This window comes from Delphinus delphis, chromosome 13 (genome assembly GCF_949987515.2).
Source record: "Delphinus delphis chromosome 13, mDelDel1.2, whole genome shotgun sequence".
Taxonomy (NCBI): Eukaryota; Metazoa; Chordata; class Mammalia; order Artiodactyla; family Delphinidae; genus Delphinus; species Delphinus delphis.
The window spans coordinates 26,080,958-26,105,667 of record NC_082695.1 but is presented as its reverse complement, the minus strand read 5'-3'; the positions used below and the strand labels follow the sequence as shown (position 1 = coordinate 26,105,667).

The 24,710-nt window shown below is 60.1% G+C and overlaps 3 protein-coding genes across 4 annotated transcripts; 2 read left to right on the top strand and 1 right to left on the bottom strand.

Moving 5' to 3' along the window:
- The first annotated feature begins 145 nt into the window (after window positions 1-145).
- Window positions 146-6,105, top strand: LOC132436074 (tubulin alpha-3 chain-like). The gene is made up of 4 exons (XM_060028514.2): window positions 146-1,096; window positions 1,632-1,780; window positions 2,076-2,756; window positions 5,396-6,105. Exons 1-4 carry the CDS (start codon window positions 976-978, stop codon window positions 5,690-5,692), a joined length of 1,248 nt encoding a protein of 415 aa, XP_059884497.1. The 5' UTR covers window positions 146-975; the 3' UTR covers window positions 5,693-6,105.
- A 225-nt stretch (window positions 6,106-6,330) lies between these two features.
- THAP7 (THAP domain containing 7) lies at window positions 6,331-8,640 on the top strand. Its single transcript, XM_060028516.2, has 5 exons — window positions 6,331-6,390; window positions 6,563-6,642; window positions 6,960-7,115; window positions 7,595-7,735; window positions 7,937-8,640. Exons 2-5 carry the CDS (start codon window positions 6,563-6,565, stop codon window positions 8,499-8,501), a joined length of 942 nt encoding a protein of 313 aa, XP_059884499.1. The 5' UTR covers window positions 6,331-6,390; the 3' UTR covers window positions 8,502-8,640.
- A 742-nt stretch (window positions 8,641-9,382) lies between these two features.
- On the bottom strand, window positions 9,383-24,134 carry LZTR1 (leucine zipper like post translational regulator 1). 2 transcript variants are annotated; one of them, XM_060028506.1, is made up of 21 exons: window positions 23,858-24,134; window positions 23,367-23,429; window positions 19,966-20,022; window positions 18,544-18,623; window positions 18,063-18,171; window positions 17,480-17,563; window positions 16,647-16,704; window positions 16,101-16,240; window positions 15,442-15,643; window positions 14,892-15,047; window positions 14,405-14,515; window positions 14,056-14,148; window positions 13,873-13,968; window positions 13,636-13,798; window positions 13,292-13,461; window positions 13,038-13,194; window positions 12,268-12,394; window positions 12,032-12,181; window positions 11,359-11,464; window positions 11,198-11,278; window positions 9,383-10,942 (listed from the first exon to the last, which is right to left on the bottom strand). In XM_060028506.1, the coding sequence occupies exons 1-21, from the start codon at window positions 24,055-24,057 to the stop codon at window positions 10,826-10,828; spliced, it is 2,520 nt and encodes an 839-aa protein (XP_059884489.1). In that variant the 5' UTR covers window positions 24,058-24,134; the 3' UTR covers window positions 9,383-10,825. The 2 variants fall into 2 exon arrangements, with proteins under 2 accessions (XP_059884489.1, XP_059884488.1); XM_060028505.1 differs by having other exon boundaries at window positions 13,636-13,801; window positions 23,858-24,133.
- Window positions 24,135-24,710: the final 576 nt, after the last annotated feature.

The window sequence follows — 24,710 nt, the reverse complement described above, 5'->3', positions numbered from 1 at the left end:
GATACTCACAGGACAATCTTTAAGCAGATACTATTTATAAAGATACGCGCAGGGTTTAAGGAAACCACCAAAGGACAGTGCAATATCCTAGCACTTGTGCCATCTGGGAGCCATTAACTCCTAGGCTGGAAGAGGTGAGGGGATGGAGTGCTTATGAGAAGCTCAGAGGGTAGGTTTATGACAAGCGCTGACTGCTGACACTCTGTGCCCTTGTACAGGAACTCAAGCGACCCAAGGCAGCCCGGCAGGGAGGGAGCCAGGGTCAAGCACCCCGACCACACCTTCCTCTAACCTCCAGCTCTTGCTGGTGCCTGACATTGGCTAAAGCAACCAAAAGCCAGGGGGCACAGTCCACATGGGTCAGCCTCCTTGAGCACAGAGCTGGACAGAGAACAGAGGCTAGACTTAGAGGGGCAGATGAAACACACACAGTGACCACCCATGCTTGGGCCATGGTGGCCTCTGTCCCAGTCCACTTTTCCTTTCCCAACTCAATTACCACTTAACCTTATCATTTGGTCAGAACACAATAAAAACTGCTATATTCTTCAGAGAATTACTGTGACTAGCCATAACATGGAGTTTATTATTGACATACGGCTTGCAAAATTTTAAATAACCGAATTTTTGTATAGTAGCAAACACTTAGGTTCTGGGGCTAATTCTGGCATTCACTATCAGCTAGAGTGGTTCAGGGCAAGCCAGTTTTCACAGGGATAAAAGGGTCACATAAGCCTCCTGGAAAAGAAAATAGGGAATGAGAAAGCCCCAGACACTCTGAAGCACATACAAACATTTAATTATATTTTGCCTGCCACACAGTAATGGCTGCCTTCAAGACAAGGGGCCTCACATGTATATTCTGGTTCCCAGCGTGAGTGCATCTCTATCCACGTGGGGCAGGCGGGGGTCCAGATCGGCAATGCCTGCTGGGAGCTCTACTGCCTTGAACATGGAATTCAGCCCGACGGCCAGATGCCAAGCGACAAAACCATCGGCGGTGGGGATGACTCGTTCAACACGTTCTTCAGTGAGACTGGGGCTGGCAAGCATGTGCCCAGAGCCGTGTTCGTGGACCTGGAGCCCACCGTGGTCGGTAGGTACCCTTAGACTTAGAAGGGGAAGCACAGAACCTTTGCTGGGTTCCTCCAGATCAGAAGCCCGAGGTAGTTTCCAAGGGGAGCTGCCAGGAGAGAGCACCTTTCAGTGGCGGCCACCCAGGAGAGAACAGAATGTCACCTTGGAGCCCGTGAGACCCAGGCCACAGAGGGCGCCCGGCAAAAGTCACGCTGATGTCTAGTATGTCAGGGCCATTTCAGCAACACCCCGGGTGTAGCTGTGGGTGTGAACAAAACATGCACGCGCAGAACCGCCTGTGCGGTGTGAGCATTCCCTCGCCTTTGGGAACTGGCCACACTGGCATTTGTTCCTCGGGTTGACTGGACCTTCCCGGAGCCATAAACAGCAGATGAGGCATGTGTATCACACGGAGACCTTTTCTGTGAGACGCTGACGCTGCTGGCCTGCAAGGCACAGCACGTGCCTGTAGAAGTGAAGGTTTCCCCGGACCTGGCCATCCCGGTGAGTCAGCGACCGTCCTTAGAGTCTCGGGCACGCTGTCCTCTCTGCAGATGAAGTGCGCACGGGGACCTACAGGCAGCTCTTCCACCCGGAGCAGCTGATCACCGGGAAGGAGGACGCGGCCAATAACTACGCCAGAGGCCATTACACCATCGGCAAGGAGATCGTCGATCTGGTCCTGGACCGGATCCGCAAACTGGTGAGAAGGGCCCTGGGAAGGCCTCCTGGACAGGAGGGGAGGCCCGGGATCTCCCCGGGACATCACTTTGGCAAAACCCAGCAGAACCATGAGTGCAGGGTCTTCCTTTCCGGTGTGGCCGCAGTGCGTCCACGTCTGTAACTGCTAGGTGTGATGCGTGTTCCCTGTGGATGGGTTGAACCCGTATAGTGAACCTGCAGAGGAAGAGTGTGCCGTGACCGGGGCCTGTGGGGGCCCGTGGGGGTGGTGGCACGGCTCATGCGGGCGTGGCCTCACGGCCTCTGCTCTCCCGCAGGCGGACCTGTGCACGGGCCTGCAGGGCTTCCTCATCTTCCACAGCTTCGGGGGCGGCACCGGCTCGGGCTTTGCGTCTCTGCTCATGGAGCGGCTCTCGGTGGACTACGGCAAGAAGTCCAAGCTGGAGTTCGCCATCTACCCGGCCCCCCAGGTGTCTACAGCTGTGGTGGAGCCCTACAACTCCATCCTGACCACGCACACGACCCTGGAGCACTCGGACTGTGCCTTCATGGTGGACAACGAGGCCATCTATGACATCTGCCGGCGCAACCTGGACATCGAGCGGCCCACGTACACCAACCTTAACCGTCTGATCGGGCAGATCGTGTCCTCCATCACGGCCTCCCTGCGCTTCGACGGCGCCCTCAACGTGGACCTGACGGAGTTCCAGACCAACCTGGTGCCCTACCCCCGCATCCACTTCCCCCTGGCCACGTACGCCCCAGTCATCTCGGCCGAGAAGGCCTACCATGAGCAGCTGTCCGTGGCCGAGATCACCAACGCCTGCTTCGAGCCGGCCAACCAGATGGTCAAGTGTGACCCTCGCCACGGCAAGTACATGGCCTGCTGCATGCTGTACAGGGGGGACGTGGTCCCCAAAGACGTCAATGCGGCCATCGCCACCATCAAGACCAAGCGCACCATCCAGTTTGTGGACTGGTGCCCGACTGGGTTCAAGGTAGGCTGGGCGGTAGCGCGTGTTTACCTTCCGCCTGCGGCAGATCCTGGGACGGGGTGCTGCCCCTTTGTGGAGGGTACCCTGTTCCAGGGCAGCTGCACTGCAGGGAGAACAAGTTTAGTAATTAATTTGCTAGGTGCCTTGATCTTTAGCAAGGACTTTATGTACCCTTATTTCTTACAACCAACCTGTAACACTCATGGGCTACTACTACTACTACCTTACAGTTTAGAGACTGAGGCTGAAACAGCTTTTAGTATCTAACAGCCTCAGGGGCAGCGAGCAATGGAGGGAGCTTTCAGGGACGTCTGACTGCAGCATGTCTGTCCTCCACATTTTCCCACTCTTGCTCAAGAAGCCTGTCAGGGTCTATGGTATCATTTTGTATTAGAAATCATGGTTTTTAGATTTCACATTACTTCAGTCACCAGTTGTCGCTGCATTTTAGGTAACATTTATGTTTTTGCAGACAGAATTTTAAATTCATTATGCAGTGTTTTCTGTGGGGCCAAGGGTGGTTCACTGCTGTTACTCCAAACCAGACTCGGAACACTGCCTCGCACACAAAATCACACTGATAATTAGGTGGCTCCTTCAACCGTGTTTAGTGTCACGATGAAACGTCTACCCAGAGAAAAGCAACCTGTATCTGGAAGCCAAGTAACATGTTAGACCTATTGTGATCACCAGGCTAAGTGCCTCGCCACGCCTGGGATCCTTAACTCTGCCCCCTCTTCTTCATTAAACGTCCTTGTTCACAATTGATCTTCCACATTAGAAAAAGTGCTAGATCCCGCACTCGTGAGCCCTGATGAGTTCCTGAGGTGTTTTGGGGAGTTGCACGTTCCAGGGTCATTGCAGATTGAAAATGAAGAGAAGTAGAAGCAATATGTGTGTCATCCTATTGCCATTTGGAAAGTCCAGAGCTTGCCTCTGACGACAGACAAGTTGTTGCACCCACCTGGCCTCTGTCAGCCCCACTTCAAGACACCCTGGCACTGACCATCTCCGAGGGTGTAAGACCGACAGATGCAAAGTGACTCACAGAAGAGTAAAGTCTATAACAGGTTTCACCAATCTGGAAATATTCATTACACCTTCCATAAGAGGTTTGCAGACCTCAGAGGTTATAGGTGGGGGTTGAAACCTTCCATTCTTGACTCCTCCTTTCAGTCACCTCACCATGACCTTCGGAAGGCAAGGACATCCAAGGCAGCCGCAGCTGGGTGGCACTTTGGGGGGGTGATGTGCCCTCTGCCCAGGCTTTCCCTCCTGGCTGAGTCTCTGTGAGCCAGTGGGGAGGCCGGTCTTGTGGGGAGGTACAGGAAGTCACAGCTTCTGTCCCCACAGAGGATAGTTCTCCCTCAGATGGAGCACGTTGAATTCTCATTGCTCTAAGTTCCTTTTTGTCAGTCTGAGTGTGATTTCACCATACGTTCTTTAATAACCATTTCCTCAGGGGTGCACTATTATCAAGGAGTCTTTCCCATGTTTATGTTTAGTTTTTTCATTATAAATGTGTGTATGTGGCAAAATATTAAAATGACTTAGAAGGCTGAAAAGCTGAAGTCCTCTTCCCCTTCCAGAGCTTTGTCCCTCAAGAGATAGTCTGTGCATATTCACATTACACCTCTTGTTATACGGGTGACGTTGACAGAAAGGGGCCAGCGACATGGGCAAAGAACATTCTTTAAAGGTAGGTGACAGACTCCACTCATGCCAAAGAGAAACGGAAGCTGGCAGCACTCCCACTTGGAGGGGCTGGCTGGCCTGACCTTAGCGCTGTGTGAGAGCACCCCTCTATCAAGTCAGAACCCCCTGTGCCCTTCCCCCTGCTCATCCCAGCTCTTCTGGAGACTGGCTGTGTCCAGCTGCTGCTGACTGCTAGCTGCTCACTAGGGCAGGGAGGGGGTCACAGCATCAGCCCTCTCCCCGTTGTTTGTCCTCCTCCAGCATGGTATTCCCTGAGCTGTCAAAGACTCTAGCTGGTGTTTAATACTCTACAGGTATTTTTAAGAATAAATCGAATTAAAGTTGCTTTTCTTTTTACCAAGTATACCTTGGACATATTTATATGCCGGGACAGATTTCTCATTCTTTTCTATGATCATACAGTGTTCTACTGTAGGGAGTGTATGATAATTTAACTAGTTTCCACAAAGGACATTTGTTTCCAGTTTTGCCATTTCAGATGGCGCTTCACAAAGTGAAAATATGAAGTCAACGGATATTAGATGTTGGCATATATTGGTACAAAACAAAGTACCAATTCCTACAGGGCATAATTTAAACTGGGTCCACGGCCCCCGTTTTTAAAAATAACCTACAGGGCTTCCCTGGTGGCGCAGTGGTTGAGAGTCCGCCTGCCGATGCAGGGGACACGGGTTCGTGCCCCGGTCCGGGAAGATCCCACATGCCGCGGAGCGGCTGGGCCCGTGAGCCATGGCCGCTGAGCCTGCGCGTCCGGAGCCTGTGCTCCGCAACGGGAGAGGCCACAGCAGTGAGAGGCCCGCGTACCGCAAAAAACTCCACAAAAAACAACCTACCTACAATTTCTGAGGTGAAGTATAAACTTCACCATGAAAAATAAATAAATTAAATAAATAAATAAACTTCACCATGTTCCCCTTCTCTGGCAGGTGGGCATCAACTACCAGCCCCCCACGGTGGTCCCAGGGGGAGACCTGGCCAAGGTGCAGCGGGCCGTGTGCATGCTGAGCAACACCACGGCCGTCGCCGAGGCCTGGGCCCGCCTGGACCACAAGTTCGACCTCATGTACGCCAAGCGCGCCTTTGTGCACTGGTACGTGGGGGAGGGCATGGAGGAGGGCGAGTTCTCGGAGGCCCGGGAGGACCTGGCAGCGCTGGAGAAAGATTACGAAGAGGTGGGCGTGGACTCGGTGGAAGCAGAGGCCGAGGAAGGGGAAGAGTACTGAATGCGAGGGCGCGGCTATAGGTCCCCTGTCCCCCGACTGTCACATTACAGATGTGTTTACCTATTAAAGTTTCTGTATTGAGCATAGTCTGCCCTGTGCTGCACTTCGACCAAATTCCCACGCCAGATACTTTCCTTTTCCAAGTGAATTTCTAGGGAAACTATGTTCCTCCCGAACAGAAAAGATGCAGCAGGTCCGTACGTGTGTCTCGCTACACAGAGCAGTCAACTGCCGCGTTACCCCCCGAAAAAGGCTTCAGAGTGAGGGGCGGAGAACCGGGAAGCGCTCTCCGCCTAAACAACTGGAGTCCTTCGCGCCGGCCAAGGCGCTCCTCGGGGGCCGGAAGTGGGCTGGTTCTCGTCGTCGGAGTCGCGGGCCAGCCGCGTTTGCCCCGCCCCGCACGAACCCACTCCCGCGCCCCACCCCCGGAGGAACTGTCCCGGAACCTCCCGCCCGGCCCAGAAGAGGAACCTCTCCCGCAGGAAGCGTGCGCGCCAGCACCGCCGGGTTCGTTCCCGTCGTAGGCGTTTCCCGACCCGGGCGGCGTGGGAGATCCCCGCGACCACTCCCCGGGCTCGCTCTGCAGTTTCCGGGACCCGCCTCTCGGCGAACGCCGCGCACTTCCGCGTTTCTATGGTATTGACTTCCGCCGCGAGCCAAACCTCGCGATACTTCGGCGGCGCAGCAATGGCGAGACCGTGAGTGCCGCAAGCGGGAGTCTGGAGAACAGGCTGGGACGGGGTTCGGGCGAGATCGAGCCGGGGAAGACCCGCCACTCGGGGGCCGCTTGCAGCGGGGTGGCAGCCTGGGGCGCGAAGCCCCTCCGGGCCCCGACGGCCGCCCGCGACCGAGCTCCCGCCTCTTCCCCAGATGCCGCGTCACTGCTCCGCCGCCGGCTGCTGCACACGGGACACGCGCGAGACGCGCAACCGCGGCATCTCTTTCCACAGGTTAGCGCGCGTGCGCGCCGGCGCGCGGAGGGTCCCCTACGCATGCGCCCGTCCTGCCGCCTCGCGGAGCCACTGCGCACGCGCTTCTGTGGTCGGGGCGGGGCTTGAGTGGGAGGCTGGGTGGCGGAGGAGGGGCGGTCCGCCCGCCCGGGCCAGCTGCTTCGAGTCTCACCTATGTGATGATGTTCAGCGAGTCTCTTTTCTTCTGGAGGCCTCAGCTTCCTTGTCTGTGCGCAGGCAGTGTCAGCGCGAGGTCTGGGGGCGGCATGAGCGGGGCCGGCCTTTCCCGTCGGGCTCACGGGCTTGTGGCCCCGCAGGCTCCCCAAGAAGGACAATCCAAGGCGCGGCTTGTGGCTGGCCAACTGCCAGCGGCTGGACCCCAGCGGCCAGGGCCTGTGGGACCCGGCGTCCGAGTACATCTACTTCTGCTCCAAGCACTTCGAGGAGAACTGCTTTGAACTGGTGGGAATCAGGTGAGCCTCCTGGCAGCTGGCAGTGGGCAGGGCCTGGGCAGTGGGGTGGCAGCCGGCCGGTGGGGAGGTCCCCGGAGCAGCAGCCCTGGTTTCTCCAGCTGGGAACCTCAGCTTCCTCTCCCGACAGACCTGGGCAGTGAGACCCACCCCCCTAGGGATCACTGTGCCAGAGCGCACTCCCTGCAACCCCAGCCCTCCCTACAAGTGCACAAACGGAATCAGTTCTTTTGGCTGGGCTACCCTGTTCTGGTGGAGCCTGTCCACACTCTTTAACTCTGAGGAGTTTTGCACGGAAGAGATTGGTGGGGGCCTTAACTTGGCATTCCCCAGACTCATTGTTGGCAGGGTGCCGCCCACCTCCCACAGAGCTAACCCAGCAGCTTGCTGGAGTGCTGGAGGGCCTGCTGGCTCCATGCCCTGCGGGTCGGCTGGGGCGGCAGGGATTTGTTCCACCTCATCCAGACCGCTCTCCCTCGCAGTGGGTATCACAGGCTGAAGGACGGAGCAGTTCCGACGATATTTGAGTCTTTTTCCAAGTTGCGTCGAACAACCAAGACCAAGGGGCACAGTTACCCCCCTAGCCCCCCTGACGTCAGCCGGCTCCGGCGATGCAGGAAGCGGTACGTGCTGCAGGGGAGGGGGAGGTGCCCCACTGCACCCCAGGTCTGAGGGACTGGGCTTTAGGGTGCCTGACAGCAGCCTTGCTGGACCGGGTTCTGAGCCCGTGGAGTGGGTTCAGGGATGGGGGTTAGATGACCTGGTCCATTATGGGGTCGGCGAGCCCTGAGCCTGGCCTGTCAGTCTCTCTCTCTTCCCCCCAGCTGCTCTGAGGGCCGAGGGCCCACAACTCCATTTTGCCCACCTCCACCTGCTGACATCACCTGCTTTCCTGTGGAAGAGGCCTCAGCACCTGCCGCCTTGCCTGCCTCCCCCACCGGGAGGCTGGAGCCTGGCCTCAGCAGCCCCTTCTCAGACCTCCTGGGGCCCCTGGGTGCCCAGGCAGATGAAGCAGGCTGCAGCACCCAGCCTTCACCTGAGCGGGAGCCAGAGCGACAGCCGTCTCCGCTGGAGCCGAGGCCCATCTCACCCTCAGCCTACATGCTGCGCCTCCCTCCGCCCGCTGGAGCCTACATCCAGAATGAGCACAGCTACCAGGTGGGCAGCGCCCTGCTCTGGAAGCGGCGGGCTGAGGCTGCACTCGATGCCCTGGACAAGGCCCAGCGCCAGCTGCAGGCCTGCAAGCGGCGGGAGCAGCGGCTGCGGCTGCGGCTGACCAAGCTGCAGCAGGAGCGGGCACGGGAAAAGCGGGCACAGGCCGATGCCCGCCAGACTCTGAAGGAGCACGTGCAGGACTTTGCCATGCAGCTGAGCAGCAGCATGGCCTGAGTGAGGGCCGCCCGGCAGGGCCTCAGCCTCTTTCTCCCTCAGTATCCACCTTGAGAGGATCTGATCTGAGCTGCGTCCACCAGCCCTGCCAGATGCCATAATAAAGTGGATTCTAGAAAGAAGCGCTGCTCTCTGGCTCAGCTGGGGGCTGGGGCCCTTCCCCTGGGTACCAGGCCCGTTTCCCCAGATTGGCTGTAGCACCCGAAGGGCTCAGGCCCTGTAGTCCAAGCCCTTGGCTGTGGAGAGCAGAAAGCCCTCACTATATAGCTCTGTGTCCGTGTACTGTACAGGGCTCTCTGAGGGATCGTGTGAGTAGAGGTTCGGGGGCAATACTGGGCACCCTTTCCTTGGTACCTGAAACAGCCTTGACTTAGCCAGCTGGTCTCTGAAGACACCCATGAAACCCAGGCCAGGCTCAGTTCTTTTTCAGGGAAACAACAGGCTTCCGTCCCCAGATCCAATCTGCCCAGCAGTCAGACCTGGCATGAGCTCCAGCTGCTGGTCAGCCCCCCACTCACCACCAGGCCTGTCCCATCTGAAAAACCGACAAGAAAGGCAATTACTGACCTGAGGTTGCTATGCTTGGCAAGTAGTGAGGGCCCCACAGTGACCATTCTGATCCCCAGAGGTCTGGGATGAGGCGTGTGGGGAGCAGAGGGCCAGGCACTTGGGCAGCAGTCCTGGTGTCACCTCTGTCCTCATTTTCCTTCAGTTCACCTGGAACGTGGCAGGCCTCCCTGCATCTGTGATCAGCAGCTCCGTGTGTGAGGCACTTAACCACACACTTGACCTCCCTGCTGGGCCTCAGCCACAGCAGCCCCAAGAGCACCGCTGAATCCTTTCTAGTCCTGGAAAAGGCCACACTGTGTTGTGTGGTTTGCTTTTTGGGGCCCTTGGAGTGAAACTTCGTTTATTCACGTTACGCACAGTCAAATGGCCATTACAGGAGGCAGACACAGAGGGCAAGGTCACAGGTGGTTCCCAAGCCTGCGGGCCGGCCGAGGTGCACCTTGCACAGGCCATTTCCTAGCTTGCTGGGCCTACAGGTGAGCACCCCTTGCCTAAGAATGTCCACCTGGGGCTTCTCAGCAAGGCCTGAGGAGTGGCAGATGCTGCGTTTACGTGGGGCACAACTAGAGGCAGGAAACAAGCTCTAAGGCTCAGAAGAGAGAGGCTGTGTTTCCCCCAAAGTGGCTTCCTGGCAACCAGGGCAGAAGGGTTCTTGTTCCCAGAAGAGGAGCAGAATGGTGCCTTCCCCACTGGGGTGGACTTGGCACCTTCTGTCGGGACAGGGAAGGACTCAGTGGCCTGTCCTCAGTTTCTCAGTGCAGGCAGGAGCCTACAGGGCAGCCCAGGAGCCAGGAGAGCCAGCTCCGGGCCCCCAGGGCTCCCCTCAGGTGGGGAGGGGCCAGAGGCTGGCCTGCATTCCTCCCACCAGCCCTCCCACTATGTGACTGGGGCACCCTGGGTGGGGGTGGAGAGCTGCTGGCATGAACAGAACCAGGCAAGACTGGCTTATCCTGAGCCATCGGGCCACATGGCCCAGCTTCAGCTCCAGGAGGATGGAGGGCTGGAGCCACCGGTGGGGACTGCGCAGTGAGGTTTGGGTGCAGGTAGGACTGCTGTGGCTTTAATGGAGGCAAGCCTATGACAATAAATACTTAGGAACAGATGCGGGCCTGGGGCATCTCTGACTTCTCTCTGGAGCAGCCCAGGGCCCCCACGCACACACAGGTGGGTGGGATCCCACAGCCCCTCTGGATGTCTGGCCCAGTCCGCAGTGGCTGACCCTGCAGGCTGGGAGCTGACCTTAGGGCCCTTCACACCTCAAAATTCACCTGGAGTTGGACTCCATCTACCCAAGTTCTGGGTGGCAGGAGGAAACCCTTACACCAACCTTGATGAGGGTCTGGGGGTGCTGTGCGGCCCCCACATTGAGGGGTCTTGGCAACATGACCCAGTGGCTGGATGCACAAGCCATGCTGGGTCCCTGCTGTGTAGGGGGCCCAAAGCCAGCTCCCTGGTGGGCTCATCTCCCTCACTGGGCCCTGGCCAGGCCCCTGCCTCCTCCTGCAGTGTCCTCACCACTAAGCCCTGGCTTCCCACCCACACCTCCACCCTGGGAGAGGGTGCCAGCCAGGATCCCGCTTCACCGTCTGCTTCCTGTGGGACCTGTGTCCTCAGCAGTGAGATGAGGCATTTGGAGTCCCCCACTCAGCTCCCTTCGGAGGCCCTGGGCACACGACCCCTCGGCCGCAGGCCCGAACGTGGCCAGCACAGTCTTTGCAGTGGGCGAGGCAGGGCGGGCAGCACCATGTGGGCCCTCATATGTCGGCACCCAGCTCTGCGCACTGCTTATCTGAGATGTGGGAGGCCAGGGAGTCGATGATGTCCAGCAGTAGCTGCTGGCTCAGCGAGCGCAGTGTGGGCAGCTTGGAGACCTGCGGAGGCAACCAAAGGCCAAAAGGATGGAGCCGTGTTCTTGCCAGGGCCAGGTGGCCGAGGAGTCTTCTGGGGACTTGACCAACGAGTACGGGGTAAGGATCAGCCAGTGGGTGGACAGCTCTGCCCGGTTATCCCCAGAACCCACTGCTGCACAAGGCGGCCAGGGCCCCTCCCACCTGGCCCAGGCCACCGCCAAGGGGAGTATGTCCTGCAGACGGGGCAGGCAGCGCACTGGGTGGGAGGGCCCTGACCTTGGTGAACTGGTGCACGATGATGTGGAGGCAGTGCCGCTTCATGTCCAGCGCCTGCGTCTTGTCTGCTGCCTCCAGAATCTGGAACGGCAGGTTCCCTGAGGCACTGCCCCTGCCCCATACACCGCGCAGGCACAGAGGCCCAGGGCCAGGGCAGCTACCTGCAGCACGTTCTGCACCGTCACGTTCATCTCCAGGTTCTGCTTGCAGTACGCTTGCAGCCGGTTGTTGTAAAAGCCGTAGTAGTAGGGCGCCGCGAACAGGTAGCTGAGGGCTGGTTAAGGAGCTGTGGGCCAAGAAAGCCTTCCTCCCACCCAGCTGCCCTCTTCCCCCTGGGGAGCCACCAGGGACGGAGAAGCCCTGAACCAGGGCTGCTGCCTCTTGCTCAGGTCAAGGGGGGCCCACCCACCACAACAGCCGGGCTCCCATCCAGGCAGAGCCTCTACATGGGCTTTGAACCACTCAGGTGTCCAAAGCTCCATTCAGGATCCAAAGAAAACCACAGGTTCCTCTCCCCAGGAAAGTACCCACATGCCCATCTGCTGAAACATCCACGGCCTCACAGAGCCCTGAAGGGCATCCTGACCTCCCATGTTCAGACCCCCACAGACATGACCTGGCCAGGAATCACCCCACACGGAGCCATGACCCCTTCCTCTGAACCCACCCGTCTCTCCTGACTGCAAACCTCTCTGAGCCAGCCAACCGACTGTTCCAGAGAACCCGGAAGAGACTGGACACTAAGAAGTCCTCAGGAAATCGCTTGGCCAGGCCAAGCCAGCAGGGCCCAAAGCTGTCCTGGGAATGACCCGGGAGCCCCAGAGGTGAGGATGCAGCGAGTCCTCGGGCGGCATGTTGACCTCGCCGTAGTAGATGTAGCGCAGCATGGACTCGAAGGCCTGCCTGCTGGGCACCATCTCCCCAATGGAGATGTTCACCTGGCCGTCCTCGGGCATGAAGGACCGGAACATGGCCTCAAAGTAGCTGCAGACGGTGGGCAGGCCCTTAGCAAGTCAGCCAGTGCCCAGCTGCCCACCCACCCATCCGCCCGCGAGACACACCCCACCTACCTGGAGCGGGCTGCCAGAATGGCCTTGTGGGCTGGCCGCGGGTGCCCATCCAGCAGCAGCGTGATGTCACAGAACTCCACGCCCGCCCCCTCCAGGTATGCCTTCATGTCCTGGATCAGAGACGTGCCTGGGGGTGTAGAGGGGGCCTGAGCCAGAGGGCGGCTTCTGACTCAGGATGCAGGACCCCAGGGCACCACCTCCTGTGCATCTGCCCGTGTTGCCCCCCTGAACGAAACCCCCAGATCAGAGGCCTTACTCTGGCCCTTGAGGCTCTGTCCCCCCCGAGTCTGACCTTCTCCCGGACTCGGCCCCCTGAGCTCTCTCCTGCCCCAGTGCTGGCGCCCCCTCAGCTGTGTCACCTGGAGCCCATGGCCGAGGCAGCACAGGCCCCAGGGCCAGAGGGTGGAGTCTGTGAGGTCCCTTCCTGGCTGGGTGGGGATGGGACAGGGAGGCACCAAGCGTCTGAGGGCTGTGCCCACCCCTCACCAGGCCCAGATGTGGGCCCACCTAGAAGAGAAGCTGGGCAACTAATCGTGGGACCCTCAGCTCGTTGCTCGCTGCAGACCCTCATGCCTGGCGTCCCAGTCAGGGCAGCACTCGCTGGACAGGGCCCATGTTCTCCCAGGAATGGTCCTGGGAGATGTCACCCTGGCACCCAGCCCGCTGAGCAGGTCTCTGCCTTGCCCGAGCCTGAGCCACCTGCGGTAGGACCCTGTGCCCAAGGTGGCTGTGCCCTGTCCACCACTCTCGGGGACCAGGTGGGTCCCTACCGATGTCCACGGGCTGGTCCGAGGGGGCGCGGGGAGGCGGCTGCTGCTTCCGCCGCACAATCTCCACGATCAGAGGAGATGAGAGGCGCTCGAACTCCTTCATCATGATCACCTGGTTGAAGTGGGACTCCTTCACCACGAAGTTCAGGCAGTGCTCCTGGACAGATAGGCCGCAGGCCACTGGGTCAGGCCTCGCCGGACCTACCACAGCAGGTGGGGAGGGGGCACAGGCTGCCACGGACCCCACCCCGCACCTTGAGCTGGCCCAGTTGCAGCCGGGCAGCGCTCTCACACACGACCAGCACGTTCTGCAGGTCCACGGAGGCCTCGATGTACTGACGACACAATTGCTCTAGGCGGCACAGCTGGAAGCCCAGTGCCAGCTTGTACACGTCCATGATGAGCAGCACGTCCTCCACGTGGCCTGTGCCCAAGAACCCCTGAGCCTCTGGCGGGGCGTTGGGGGGGGGGTGCCCGGGCTCCCTCCGCAACGAGGTGGCTCAGCCACAGGTGGGGTGAAGCCTCGGAGACCCCGGCCACCCCCTGCCAGGGTGGCCACACCCCATCCCGTTCCCTCCCGCCCGCGGCGCAGGCCGACCTTTCCGCGGGTACTTGATCTTGTCTGTGTAGAGGAACTGCATGAGCACCTCGAAGGGCCGTGCCTCGGCCTCGCGGATAGCCACACGCAGCAGGGGTGGCCGGGCCCCACCCGCGGCCCCAGCGGGGCCCTCCCTGAGTGCCGGGGCCGCCTCCTCCTCCAGCTTCTGTGGGCAGAGGAAGGCACGCTCAAGAACACCCCACGGAAGCCTCTGCCCAGGCGGCGGGCGGCCCTCACCTGGGTCAGCCGCTCCCGCGCCTGCACGATCTTCCTGCGGAGCCAGCGGCTGCGTGCCGTGACGATGGCCACGTGGCCCTGAACGCATTCTTCCTTCTGCCGGAAGAGGGACACCTTGGTGGAGGGCGGGGGACACTCACCCTGGGGGCGGGGGCCGCCAGCGGGCACAGAAGGGCAACCCACCTCACCCAGCACGAACTCCACGTCGCAGAACTGGCGGCTCTCCCACAGCCGCCCATAGTCCTCGTGCAGCGTGCACTTGGGGTAACAGGAGAACTGCAGGCAGAGACCACGCTGCTGGACAGGTCCGCCCAGCCAGCCCCCCACAGGCTCTGCGGGGGTCCGCCCGGCCCCTCCCGCACTCAGGTTCCAGAGTACCCGGGCCCAACCGCCCGACCCGTCAGAGGGGTTGCCGGCCCACCAGGTACAGCCTCGGCTCTGGCGCCAGACAAGCCCCGCCCCCGCAAAGCCCCGCCCCCCAGGGGCTCGGTTTCCAGTTTCCGCCTCAGGCCGGCAGCGCGGGCTGCCCCACCTGGAACCTGTACATCTCCCCGCTGCGGATATTGTTGTCCACGGTGCCCCCGAAGATGTACATGGCGTCGGAGATCACGGCAGCCGCGTGGAAGAGCCTTCCGCTGGGCAGCTGGAGGGGAAGGGACAGGGCGGGGTCTCCAGAAGCAGAGCTGGCTGAGGCCTGGCCGCGGCCAGGCTCTAAGCAAGGAGGGCACCGGTGGCCTGGAAGGAGGGGCCACAGGGCAGGACCCCCAACCCCCCCGCACAACCATGCGGGGAGGCGGGGGGAGGCGGGGCCTGTGTGGGCCCACAGACTGGACAGGCCCTGTGGCCCCACCAGGTGGCAGAGGGTGCTGGGTGTCATGTGCTGCACCCATGTAGCCCGTCCAGCAGGCCATGGGCTCCCGGCCTCACCTCACGTGCTGTGTAAGCCCTGAGCCTTGGCCTCTTCAGCACAGGACCAGCTTCAGGGCGTGAGGGGTGGGCATGAGGGTGCCGGCCCTCACCTCTGAGGCTGGCAAGGTGGGCTGCCTGGTGGTGGTGCTGCCAAAGTCCAGGCCAAACACATCCCGGGACTTCTTGCAGCCGCCCCGCTCCTCGGAGCCCAGGGCAGGTGCCTCCTCGGAAGCAGATGCTCGCTCGGGCATTTCGGCTCCACTGACCTGGGGGAGACGGGCAGGTGCACAGCCCCTCAGCAAGGGCCGGACAGGTGGCCAGAGACCGCCGCTGTCCCCGCCTGGGGTGGGGATGGGTGCTGTGGGGACAGTGTGGGGGGAAAGTGACAGGATGAGGGTGCTCCCAGCACGGCCGAGATGGGAGCCTGGCTGCGGTCAAGGCATGCATCCCGGAAGAACATCCCCAGCACAGCGCCAATGCTGGGCCATGAAGTGTTAGCCCATAGGTGGAAAGATGGAGAACAGGCCAGAGGGGCCCAGGCCGGGGTCGGGCCAGGGCAATGTCCAGGACTGAGGGCCCCAGGTGTCCCAGCCTTGCTCCTGCTGGCTGTCTGGAGCCCCTGGCCCTGGGCCCGCCCATCTGTGGACCAGCAGCACTCACCTCACTGTCCGAGCTGGGCTGAATGACCTCCCAGGTCTGGAAGTCCACATCGTAGCAGTGCAGCTCGTTGGGGAGTGTGTTGTCAGCTGCGCCCCCAAACACGTAAAGGTGGCGGTCAAAGGCCACCATGGTGTGCCCGTAGCGCCGCTGCGGGGGCGGCGGAGAGCCCCGGAGCAGGTGCTCGGTGGGGATGCGTGTCCACCTGTGATGTGTGTTCACGCTGCATGTGAACCAGCGATGGGGTGGGGGTTCGTGCTCCCCTGCAGCCTCCACCTGGGCTCTGAGCCCCCCACCCCATTTCATCCTGGCACCAGCCCTGCCTGGCTCCTCGCAGCCCATCATGGGGTCCTGTCTCACCCTCGTCCCCCAACATAGAGCAGGCAGCAGGGGCAGGGCAGGAGGGTGGCACCTGCCCGGGGAGGCAGCTGCTGGAAGGGGTGGCTGGCTGTCTTCACACTGAGACAAGGAGGGAGGCTGCCTAGGCCCCAGGATGCTGGGCTGCAGCCACCCCCCGAGGGGCCTGCGGGGTCTCAGGTCCAGGCTGCGTAAGGGCCCTCACGGCCCCGCTCCCAAGGTGCTGGCTGTGTGTGGAGCCCACACAGGCAGCCCCGGGCACTGGTGTGGTGTGCTAACGGGGGCCCCACCAGCAGGGCACTCACGTCTTGTTCTTGAACTCGAACTGGAAGAGATTGTTCGTTATCTTGGCCCCGCTCTGGCCTGAGAAGACAAACATCCTGTCCCTGCAGACGGCTGCTGGGAAGTTGCAGCAGGAGGGCGGGATCTCGCCGCTCTGGGCCACCTGTGTGGTTGGGGAAGCCATGAGCCCTTCTCCTGGTCCGGGGCCGACCCGCTGAGCTAGGGCTACATTCACTCCTGAACCTTCCGTGAGTGAGGGGTCATGGGTCCATTTTTGTGGAACAGCTTAAAGCCCCCATATGAATGGGCCCAGTTTTGAACAGTTGGGGCTGAAGCCTTCACTACAGGTGAGACAGGGCAGTGGTTAGACACACTGCCCAGGACCCCGACAGTAGCCGCCCCCACTGTGTTCAGAGAAGGGTGGATCAGCCCCAAACTGCACCAGTCACAGGCTCGGAGCCCGTAGTCATTGCGTAACCACCGCAGGGACAGTGAGAGGGCTGGGCCGGATGTCAGGAGGGCCTGGCGAGGCCAGGAACAAAGCGGCCTCCCCGGCCCCAGCCCCTCACCTCCTCCCAGCACGTTAGATCCCGGTCCTGGAGGCCGATGGTCCACATGTCGTTCAACCTGCATTAGGACAGAGGGGTCGGGACCCCACAGCTGGGCTGGCAGTCAGGGTGGGCCTGGGCCCAGCCAGGAGGGAAGGCTCCAGGAAGACAACGCACCAAGGGGGATTCTGACCAGGGGACTATGGAGCGGCCTCGGGGTGGGGGCTTCGGCTGCACTGAATCCCTGCTGGGCCGGCCCCCCTGGAGCCAGGAGAGGCCCTCACAAAAGCCACCACTAACCCTGCAGCACTTGGGGCTTCGGTAACGCTGAATTCCTGGGGAATGATCGTGTGCTGTTTTTGTAATCAGAAAAATACAGCAAAGCCAATGTTCTACAACAAGGAGGAAAGGGCCCTCTGTTGCCCTCCATGGGGAGGCGGGCCGGGTCTGAGCCCTGCCGCTGCCACCCTCCTGCTCACTCAGGTCACTGCTCACCGTGGGCCCGAGTATCCTCACCCCAGCCATTCGAGGGGCCACCACCCGACCCCTGGCTCTGATGACACCCAGCTATGGCCTCGGGGCTGTGGAGCCAGCACATCCTCGGCCAGCTGCACAGACATGGGTGGGCTCGCCACCCCCTCAGTCGCCCCAGGGGGCTTCAGGGGTGCCAGAACTTCTGTCCCCTGTGAGGGTTGGGCAGGGGCTCCACTCAGTGGCCCTCGTCCTGCCCATCTTCCTGTTCTCCCAGCCCTGTCTACACAACCACCCTCCTGAGAAACCCCCAGCTCGAATCCCCCCTCCCTAGCGCAGGAAGGCTGCTCTGTGCCTTGGTGCACTTCCGGGCTGCCACCTACCTGGCGTTGCCGTCATAGCCGGCAAAGATCCACAGCTTGTCACTGTACACTGTGGCGCCATGGGCTGACCTAGCGACTGGCAACCTGGGGCAGGAGGAGGGGGTGAGCAGGGAGGCTGCCCCGTGCAGATCTGAGCCTCATGGCCCCATGAGGCCAGGGCCACAGCCTACGAGTGCCGCCGCCGCTGGGCCCTGGGGCTGCCGTGCCCACACCTGGTAACCGGAGCTCTGGGGACTCCAGCTGGGCCACTGGGAATAAGGGACAGTGGCAGAGGCTGAACTCATGAGGCTGGGGCAGCTGGACAAGGATTCACATGTTCAAGGGCACAGAGCCCTTTCCCAGCTCCCACCCAATATCAAGGGGGTGCGTGCAAAACAGGGCCAGAGAAGTGCCATCCACAGTACACTTGTCCCTTCTACCCTCTGGAAGGAGGGTATCTAAGAGCCGGGGGAGGCGCAGACAGGAGCGACTGGCAGTTAACGCCCATCATCTGTAATTCTACAGAGCTGATCCAGGCCCGGTGCCCCCCGAGACCCAGCACGGCAGCCTGCACAACGCCAAAGGTCTCAGCAAAGTCTCTCACCGTCCTTCAATTTTCCACTCTGTCCACTGGCCAGTTGCAAACTTGTACTCAAAGAGGTCATTTTTATTCTTCAAGTTAGAATTGGAATAAATGTCCCCAGTGTAGCCCCCTGTAAAGGGAGTGAGAAGCCATCACATCCAAAGGCAGCAACTCAGTCATCAAACCCAGGGGGTTGGGGCAGGATCTAGCCTCAGTTAAAATGTACTCTGGGACCCCTCTGACCCTCGGGGGCACCTCCTGCCTGCCTGCCCCTGCTCGAGGCTCTGGTGACAGAGGAGCAGAACCCTGTGTCCTGCCCCTGGTTGGGGGACACCAGCCTGGCCACAGAGGCAGACAGTTCCACCCCCAGGAGATCAGGACGGTCAGGGAAAGGGGCCCATGAGAGGGCCTCAACCCAGCCCAGGAACTCAGAGGACAGTACACAGAGAGGCTGGCCAAGCACAGCACATGGTCGAGGCTTGATGGGAGGAGGGCAGCTCACCAAAGACGAACATGCTGCTGCCATAGACGACGGCCGAGTGGTGGTAGCGGGGAGCAGGAGGGGTCCCAGTGGTGAAGGCCCTGGTGGGAAAGAAGGGGCAGTGGGTGTCGGCAGGGGGCAGCCCCCCTCACCCCCAAACTTCTTTTTGCTTGAGTATTTTGAGGGTAATACCTGTCTCGTTATAGAAACCTTAAAATATTGCCAATAAAGAAAACCCCAAAAAACAGCACTGAAACATATGTATAATTCCTTTGCCAGAAACCACCATCCACACCTTGAGCATGCCTCCCCACCACCTTTCCCAGGCATATTTATGCGTCTGAGTAATTGTTTTAAATGGATCATGTGGTAGATGTCCTTGCTACTCTGGAACCATCCACACCTGCATCCCCACAGCTGCACCATATTCTGCAGCATGGGTGGTCCACACATCTTATTTATTGAATTAAAAACCGGTTTATACTGCTTTCCTGGGGCTGCTCCTTTTCAGAGTTTTATACTTAAGCAACTTTTAACAAAGAATTATAAAGTCTTGAGAGTGATTTTTAAATTAATCTGTAACTCTTGGACACATTTTACAATCAAGTGTGAGAGAAATAACACACAAACTTCCAAAGCAATACAGCACCACCCGGGTGTCTGGGCAAGGGGTGATGCCACCTGTTGGGCCACATTCAGCAACTGTGAGTACTGGGCGTGGACATCCTCCTCTGTCGAAGCGGGGCAGTGAGACCCCAACCCAGAGAGCAGCGCCCAGAGCTGCTGCTGAGCCTGGTGCCGAGGGGCTCCTGCACAAGGAGCTGGCATAGCTCAGGAGGAAGCCCAGCACCTCCTAATCCTGGGATCTTTTTCTCTCCTCAGCTGTGAGCTGCTCCCAGTGGGGGCTGGACTGGAGCAGATGGGCACAAATGTGCAGTGCTCAGAGATGGCAGGTGTCATGCCCGAGGCCACACAGCTGGGAAGGGAAGCCAGGACCTACAGGCTGCCCACTGCCTGTGTGGGGTCTCCTGCCAGAGGATGGGCCCCACAGGGCAGGGAGGGCAGGGGAGCCGCTGCTGCCAGCCCCTGGGCGGCACCCTGCAGCAGCAGAGACCATCCTGGAACGCCCCATCAGCCCATGGTCCCCCTGTCGGCTCCAGGAGACAGGCCTGGTGACTGAAGAGCTCTCCTGAGGCAGAATCGAAGGACCCACAGCTGGATCAAATAGATCCCCTTAAGTAACAGGATCCAGAAAAACCAATCTCAGCTACAGACCAGAAAAGAAAGCCAGGAAATAGAGGGGATCACTAAGAGCAGTCCTGGGCGCTGTCATCTCCTCCTCGAAGCTTCTCTAGCTCTCCATGAGCAGGACCTGGCTGGCAGTCAGGCCCCAGTGGTGCTCCGTGTCTAGAGAAAAACAGGGCTGGAACTGGGGACACCCACCTGCACCAGGAGCAGTCCTTCACGTCGAAACGAAGGAGGTCGTTGAGCATCGTCTTCCTGAAAGACAGCCAGGGACCCGGGAGATGGACACTGTGCCCGGGGGTGGGGGCAGCTGTTTGGGGGACTCAGCCAGGGCTAGGCAACCAGCTGATGCCAGAGGGACCAGAGAGGTGACCCCAAAGGAAGCTCCCCAGCTGGTTCAGAACCAGCCTGCCTGGGGTCAGGACTTAAGCATGATCCCAGGCTCCTCACGCCTCACCCCCTGTTCCAGAATCCCCACCCACACGCCCACTTGTGGGCTGCAGCACCCCTTCTCCGAGGCTGCGCCATACGACGCAGACGCTGGCTCACATGTCAGAGGAGGTCCCTTGCCTTCTCTCTCTTCCTGCCACCTCTTTATTGCAAAGCTAATGTAATAACTACATTAAAGATACAATAAAGCAGGGCTTCCCTGGTGGCACAGTGGGTAAGAATCCGCCTGCCAACGCAGGGGACACGGGTTCAAGCCCTGGTCCGGGAAGATCCCACATGCCGCGAAGCAACTAAGCCCGTGTGCCACAACTACTGAGCCTGCGCTCTAGAGCCTACGAGCCACAACTACTGAGCCCAACTACCACAACTACTGAAGCCCGTGCGCCTAAAGCCCGTGCTCTGCAACAAGAGAAGCCACCCAACAAGAAGCCCGTGCACTGCACCGAAGAGTAGCCTCCACTCGCCGCAACTAGAGAAAAGCCCGCGCACAGCAACCAAGACCCAACGCAGCCAAAAATAAAAATAAATTTTAAAAAAAAAGATACAATAAAGCAGAAAGCAAATCCACTGGCCATCCCACCACCTAACAAGACCCGCACGTTGGGGCGTCCCTGGTGGTGCAGTGGTTAAGAATCCGCCTGCCAAGGCAGGGGGCACGGGTTCGAGCCCTGGGCCAGGAAGATCCCACATGCCGCGGAGCAACTAAGCCCGTGCACCACAACTACTGAGCCTGTGCGCCTAGAGTCCGTGTTCCACAACAAGAGAAGCCACCACAATGAGAAGCCCGTGCACCACAACGAAGAGTAGCCCCCGCTAGCCACAATTAGAGAAAATCCACACACAGCAACGAAGACCCAACGCATCCGAAAATAAATTAATTAAAAAAAAAAAGACCCGCACGTTACCACCAGCCCTTATCAGTAAGAGAGAGAAGGGCGTCCACCCAACAGGAGCCCAGCACCCCAGCCTCCTCATTTAGCCTCCGCCTCCAGGAAACAGCCTGGGAGACCAAAGGGCCTGCCTGAGGCCACGGAGCCAGGGGGCTGGGGCTGGGAAGCAGAGGCATGACTGTAGTCCCTCCCCTTTCTCATTTGTACCCCCCCGCCCCAGCTACATGAGCACCTTTGTAGCCAGTCTGTACAAAGTTGCAACTAGAATGAGACAAATTCCTATCCTGTTTCTTAGTGTCACATTGTACAGAAAATGTTTCTGCTTCTCACTACACAGTTGTCACTCAAACTCCACCTGCTACAGAACACTCCAGGGGGATGTCCCCACCCGCTGCCCTGCGCTGGACACCAGGCCTTTTATGGTTCAGGGGATTCTCATTAAGGCTGCAGTAAACATCTGTGGGCGGATGCCTCTTCCTCATTTTATTCCTTCAAGTGACAAACATTTATTGAATTGTCTGGGTGCTGGAATACAGGTCCAGCCCTGGCTGAGGAGACAGAAATGAAACATCTGTGTGCCTGGGGGCCAATGGAGCCAGTAAGAGGTGCAGAAGGGGAGGGGGCGCTGCTGGCTGGTCCGGTTAGTCCAAGGGGTGGGGGAATGCCTCACTCACAGGAGATTTAGAGGAGGGGCAGGAAGGGTGGGAAGCAGGGAACAGCCAGCGAGAGGGGCTAACCAGGAGGATGCTTGGTGCAATCAGAACACCGCAAGGCAGAGGTGTCACCCAGTGCAGCACAGACAGAGGCAGGGGAGCTGTGGGTGCAGACGCGGGCAGGGCCTCACAAACTGCCAGGAGGGCTTGCATTTTTACTCAGAGGGAACCATCCCAGGGTTATGACTCAAGAAGGAACACACTCTAGCTGGCTGCACATGGGAAGAGAGACTGAGGAAGACAGGCTGGAAGCCAGGGGCCACGCCCAAGAGACCCTTCTATCCAGTCTGAAGGTCCCCGTGGGGGCTTGCCCACTCTGTCAGCCCCAGGTCAGCTCCTCCAGGGAATCCTGCAGGACCATGGCTGCAGCACCAATCAGAGGCCAGCCCTGCCTGGGCTACAAGCCAGAGCCTATGGTTGAGAGGCAGGGACAGGACTCAAGGGCAGGATGAGTTGTGTGCCAACACCACACCCTCAGCACAGGGACACCTCTGTCCTCAGCCTCTCACAGCCCTATGCTCACTGACCCTCAGGAGCACCCTGCAAAAGCAGGGCAGAGGCCCACCCCCTTCTACAGAGGAGACCAGGGTGCAGTTGGTGGCTTTAAGCCACCTGCCCCAAACCACAAAGCTGTAACCTGAACTGAGCCCTGTCTGTCCAGGAGCCCAACTTCAGCCCCACATCAAGCAGGCTCCCAACCTTCCAGAGCCCTGGTGGGCATCCCTAGCCTCTCCTGAGCACATGAAGGGGTGGATGAGGGACAGAAGCCCAGTGGGTGCCGGGCAGCACAGTTCTACACTGTCCTACTGCTGGGTGGTTGCCCATACTGACCCCTCTGCTCGGGACACTCTTCCTCTTTTGCCTGGCTCACTCCTACTCATCTTTCAGGTCATCAGCCCCCCAGGAAAGCTTCCCTGACCAGACCGGACCAGACCAGACCCTGCCTCCTGGTGCAGAACAAGCCTGCCTGCTGTGCCCGCACCCTGCACTTGATGTGGTCCCGCCCTCGCTAAGACAGCTCTTTCCCTCTGGGGTGGTCCAGCTCCTGGGAAAAACACTCCAGGAGAAGGATGCGGCTGCACAAACCAAGGGTTCACCTCGGCCATTATTTCACCAAAGGAAACCAGCCACTGGGAACTGTTCGTGGGATGGAGATGTGCTATCAGGAAAAGCTGTTTGCTGGGAATGTACAGCAAAATGTGGGAAAACCCTTACAAAAGTGAAAAATGGGGGAAGGAAATAAATCTGTATCCTCCAAACCTTCTCAACTGCCATGTGAGCATGTGGGTGAGGCCCAGAGGGAGGCGCAGGGAAGAAGTGCCTGGCAGGGGTGGCAGCCATGGCAAATGTGTTTCTTTCAAGGCTGTGTCCACTCACTCAGAACAAGAGGGATATTTCCATGTCCTGAGTGTGCTGCAGTGCTGAGGGAGCCTCACTGATTTGGAAGCTGAGGCCGAGTGCTTAGCTAATATCTGGAGAGATGGCAGTGGAGCTGCAGAGACCCAGTCCCCACCACTGTGCTTCTCCCTCCTCAATCCAGACTCACCCATTGTCTCCACCAAATACATAGATGGCATCTTTATAGGCCACCACTGTGTGCTTGCTGCGCCTGGAAAGAGAGGGGTGGGTGGCGGTCAGGCTAGGACCCTCCTGGGGGCACCCAAGGAATGAGACTTGGCACTGAGGCTCCCACAGAAGTCGGATAACACCTCTCAACTGCCAAGATCGATGGAGACTCCTGAATTCCACCAGTACCCCCAAAGGACTCTGCATGTGGGGACCCCTGACACTCCCACCCCCCTACCGAGCACCTGGGGCCCCAGCTCGAGACCCACAAACACAACTTAACTCTAGTACCCTGCCCGGGGCCACCCCGCTCCGGGACTCCCTCGGAAGCCCCTCCCCTGCCGTGGACAACCCCCCCGCCCCGCCATTACCGGGTCCCGCTCCGGGACACGGCGGCCCGGCCTCGCCCCAGCGCCCCGCCTGGGACCTCCTCAGACACCCCCTCCCCAGGAACCCCACGCCCCGCCGTACCGGGCCCCCACGAACTCGTCGCAAGGCGGGAGGCGCCGCCAACGATGCACTGTCTCAAAGGGCCCGAAGTTGAGCGTCAGGTACTCGACACTGTCCGAGCAGCTGTGGTCAAAGTCCACGCTCGGGGCCACCTTGGACCGCGCGCCACCGGCCAGGGCCCCGGTCCCGATCGGGCCGCCCGAGCCACCCGGCCCCGCCATGCCGGGTCCACGCCCGATGGGCCACCGGGTCCGCGGGACGTGCGGCCACCGCCCCGGGCCGCCCCCGAGGGACTACATTTCCCGGCGAGCCCTACACCGACGGCGCCGCACTTCCGGACGGTGGCGCACTCCGGAGCGCCCTCACTTCTGGGCGAGCTTTGGAGTCCTAGTGACTCTGAGGGCCCGTCTGTGCAGCGAGCTCCTAGTCTTTCGAGAAGCATTCCCCGCGAAGTGCGGGCGCGCTGTACCCGCTCCAGCGCGCGCGGGTCCCCGGCCGCAGCCCCTCCCGGCCCGCACTTCCCCGGCGCGGCTCCCGGCATGCCCTGTGCGCGTGGCTCGGCCTCGATCGTCCGCCGCGCCAGGGATCCCGGACGGAGGGTTCCGGCCTCGCATTGGCCTCCGCAGGCCGCCCCACCATCCCCTTCCTGCTGTGTCCCCGACCCGGTCCCCGCGTCTCCCCTCGGCGTTCCTTCTGGCTGTGAGGCAGCGTGGCGCAGAGGCTCTGGATTCTCAGTCCTACTCTAGCAGAGCCTCAGCTACTTCACCTGCGAAATGGGCATTCAGGAAGCTCAGGCTGCCATGAGAAGCGTGGGTCTGTCTTGGGACCTGCTCCTCAGTACTGATTGGGCCAACGCCGCCAAACTGCCAAACCC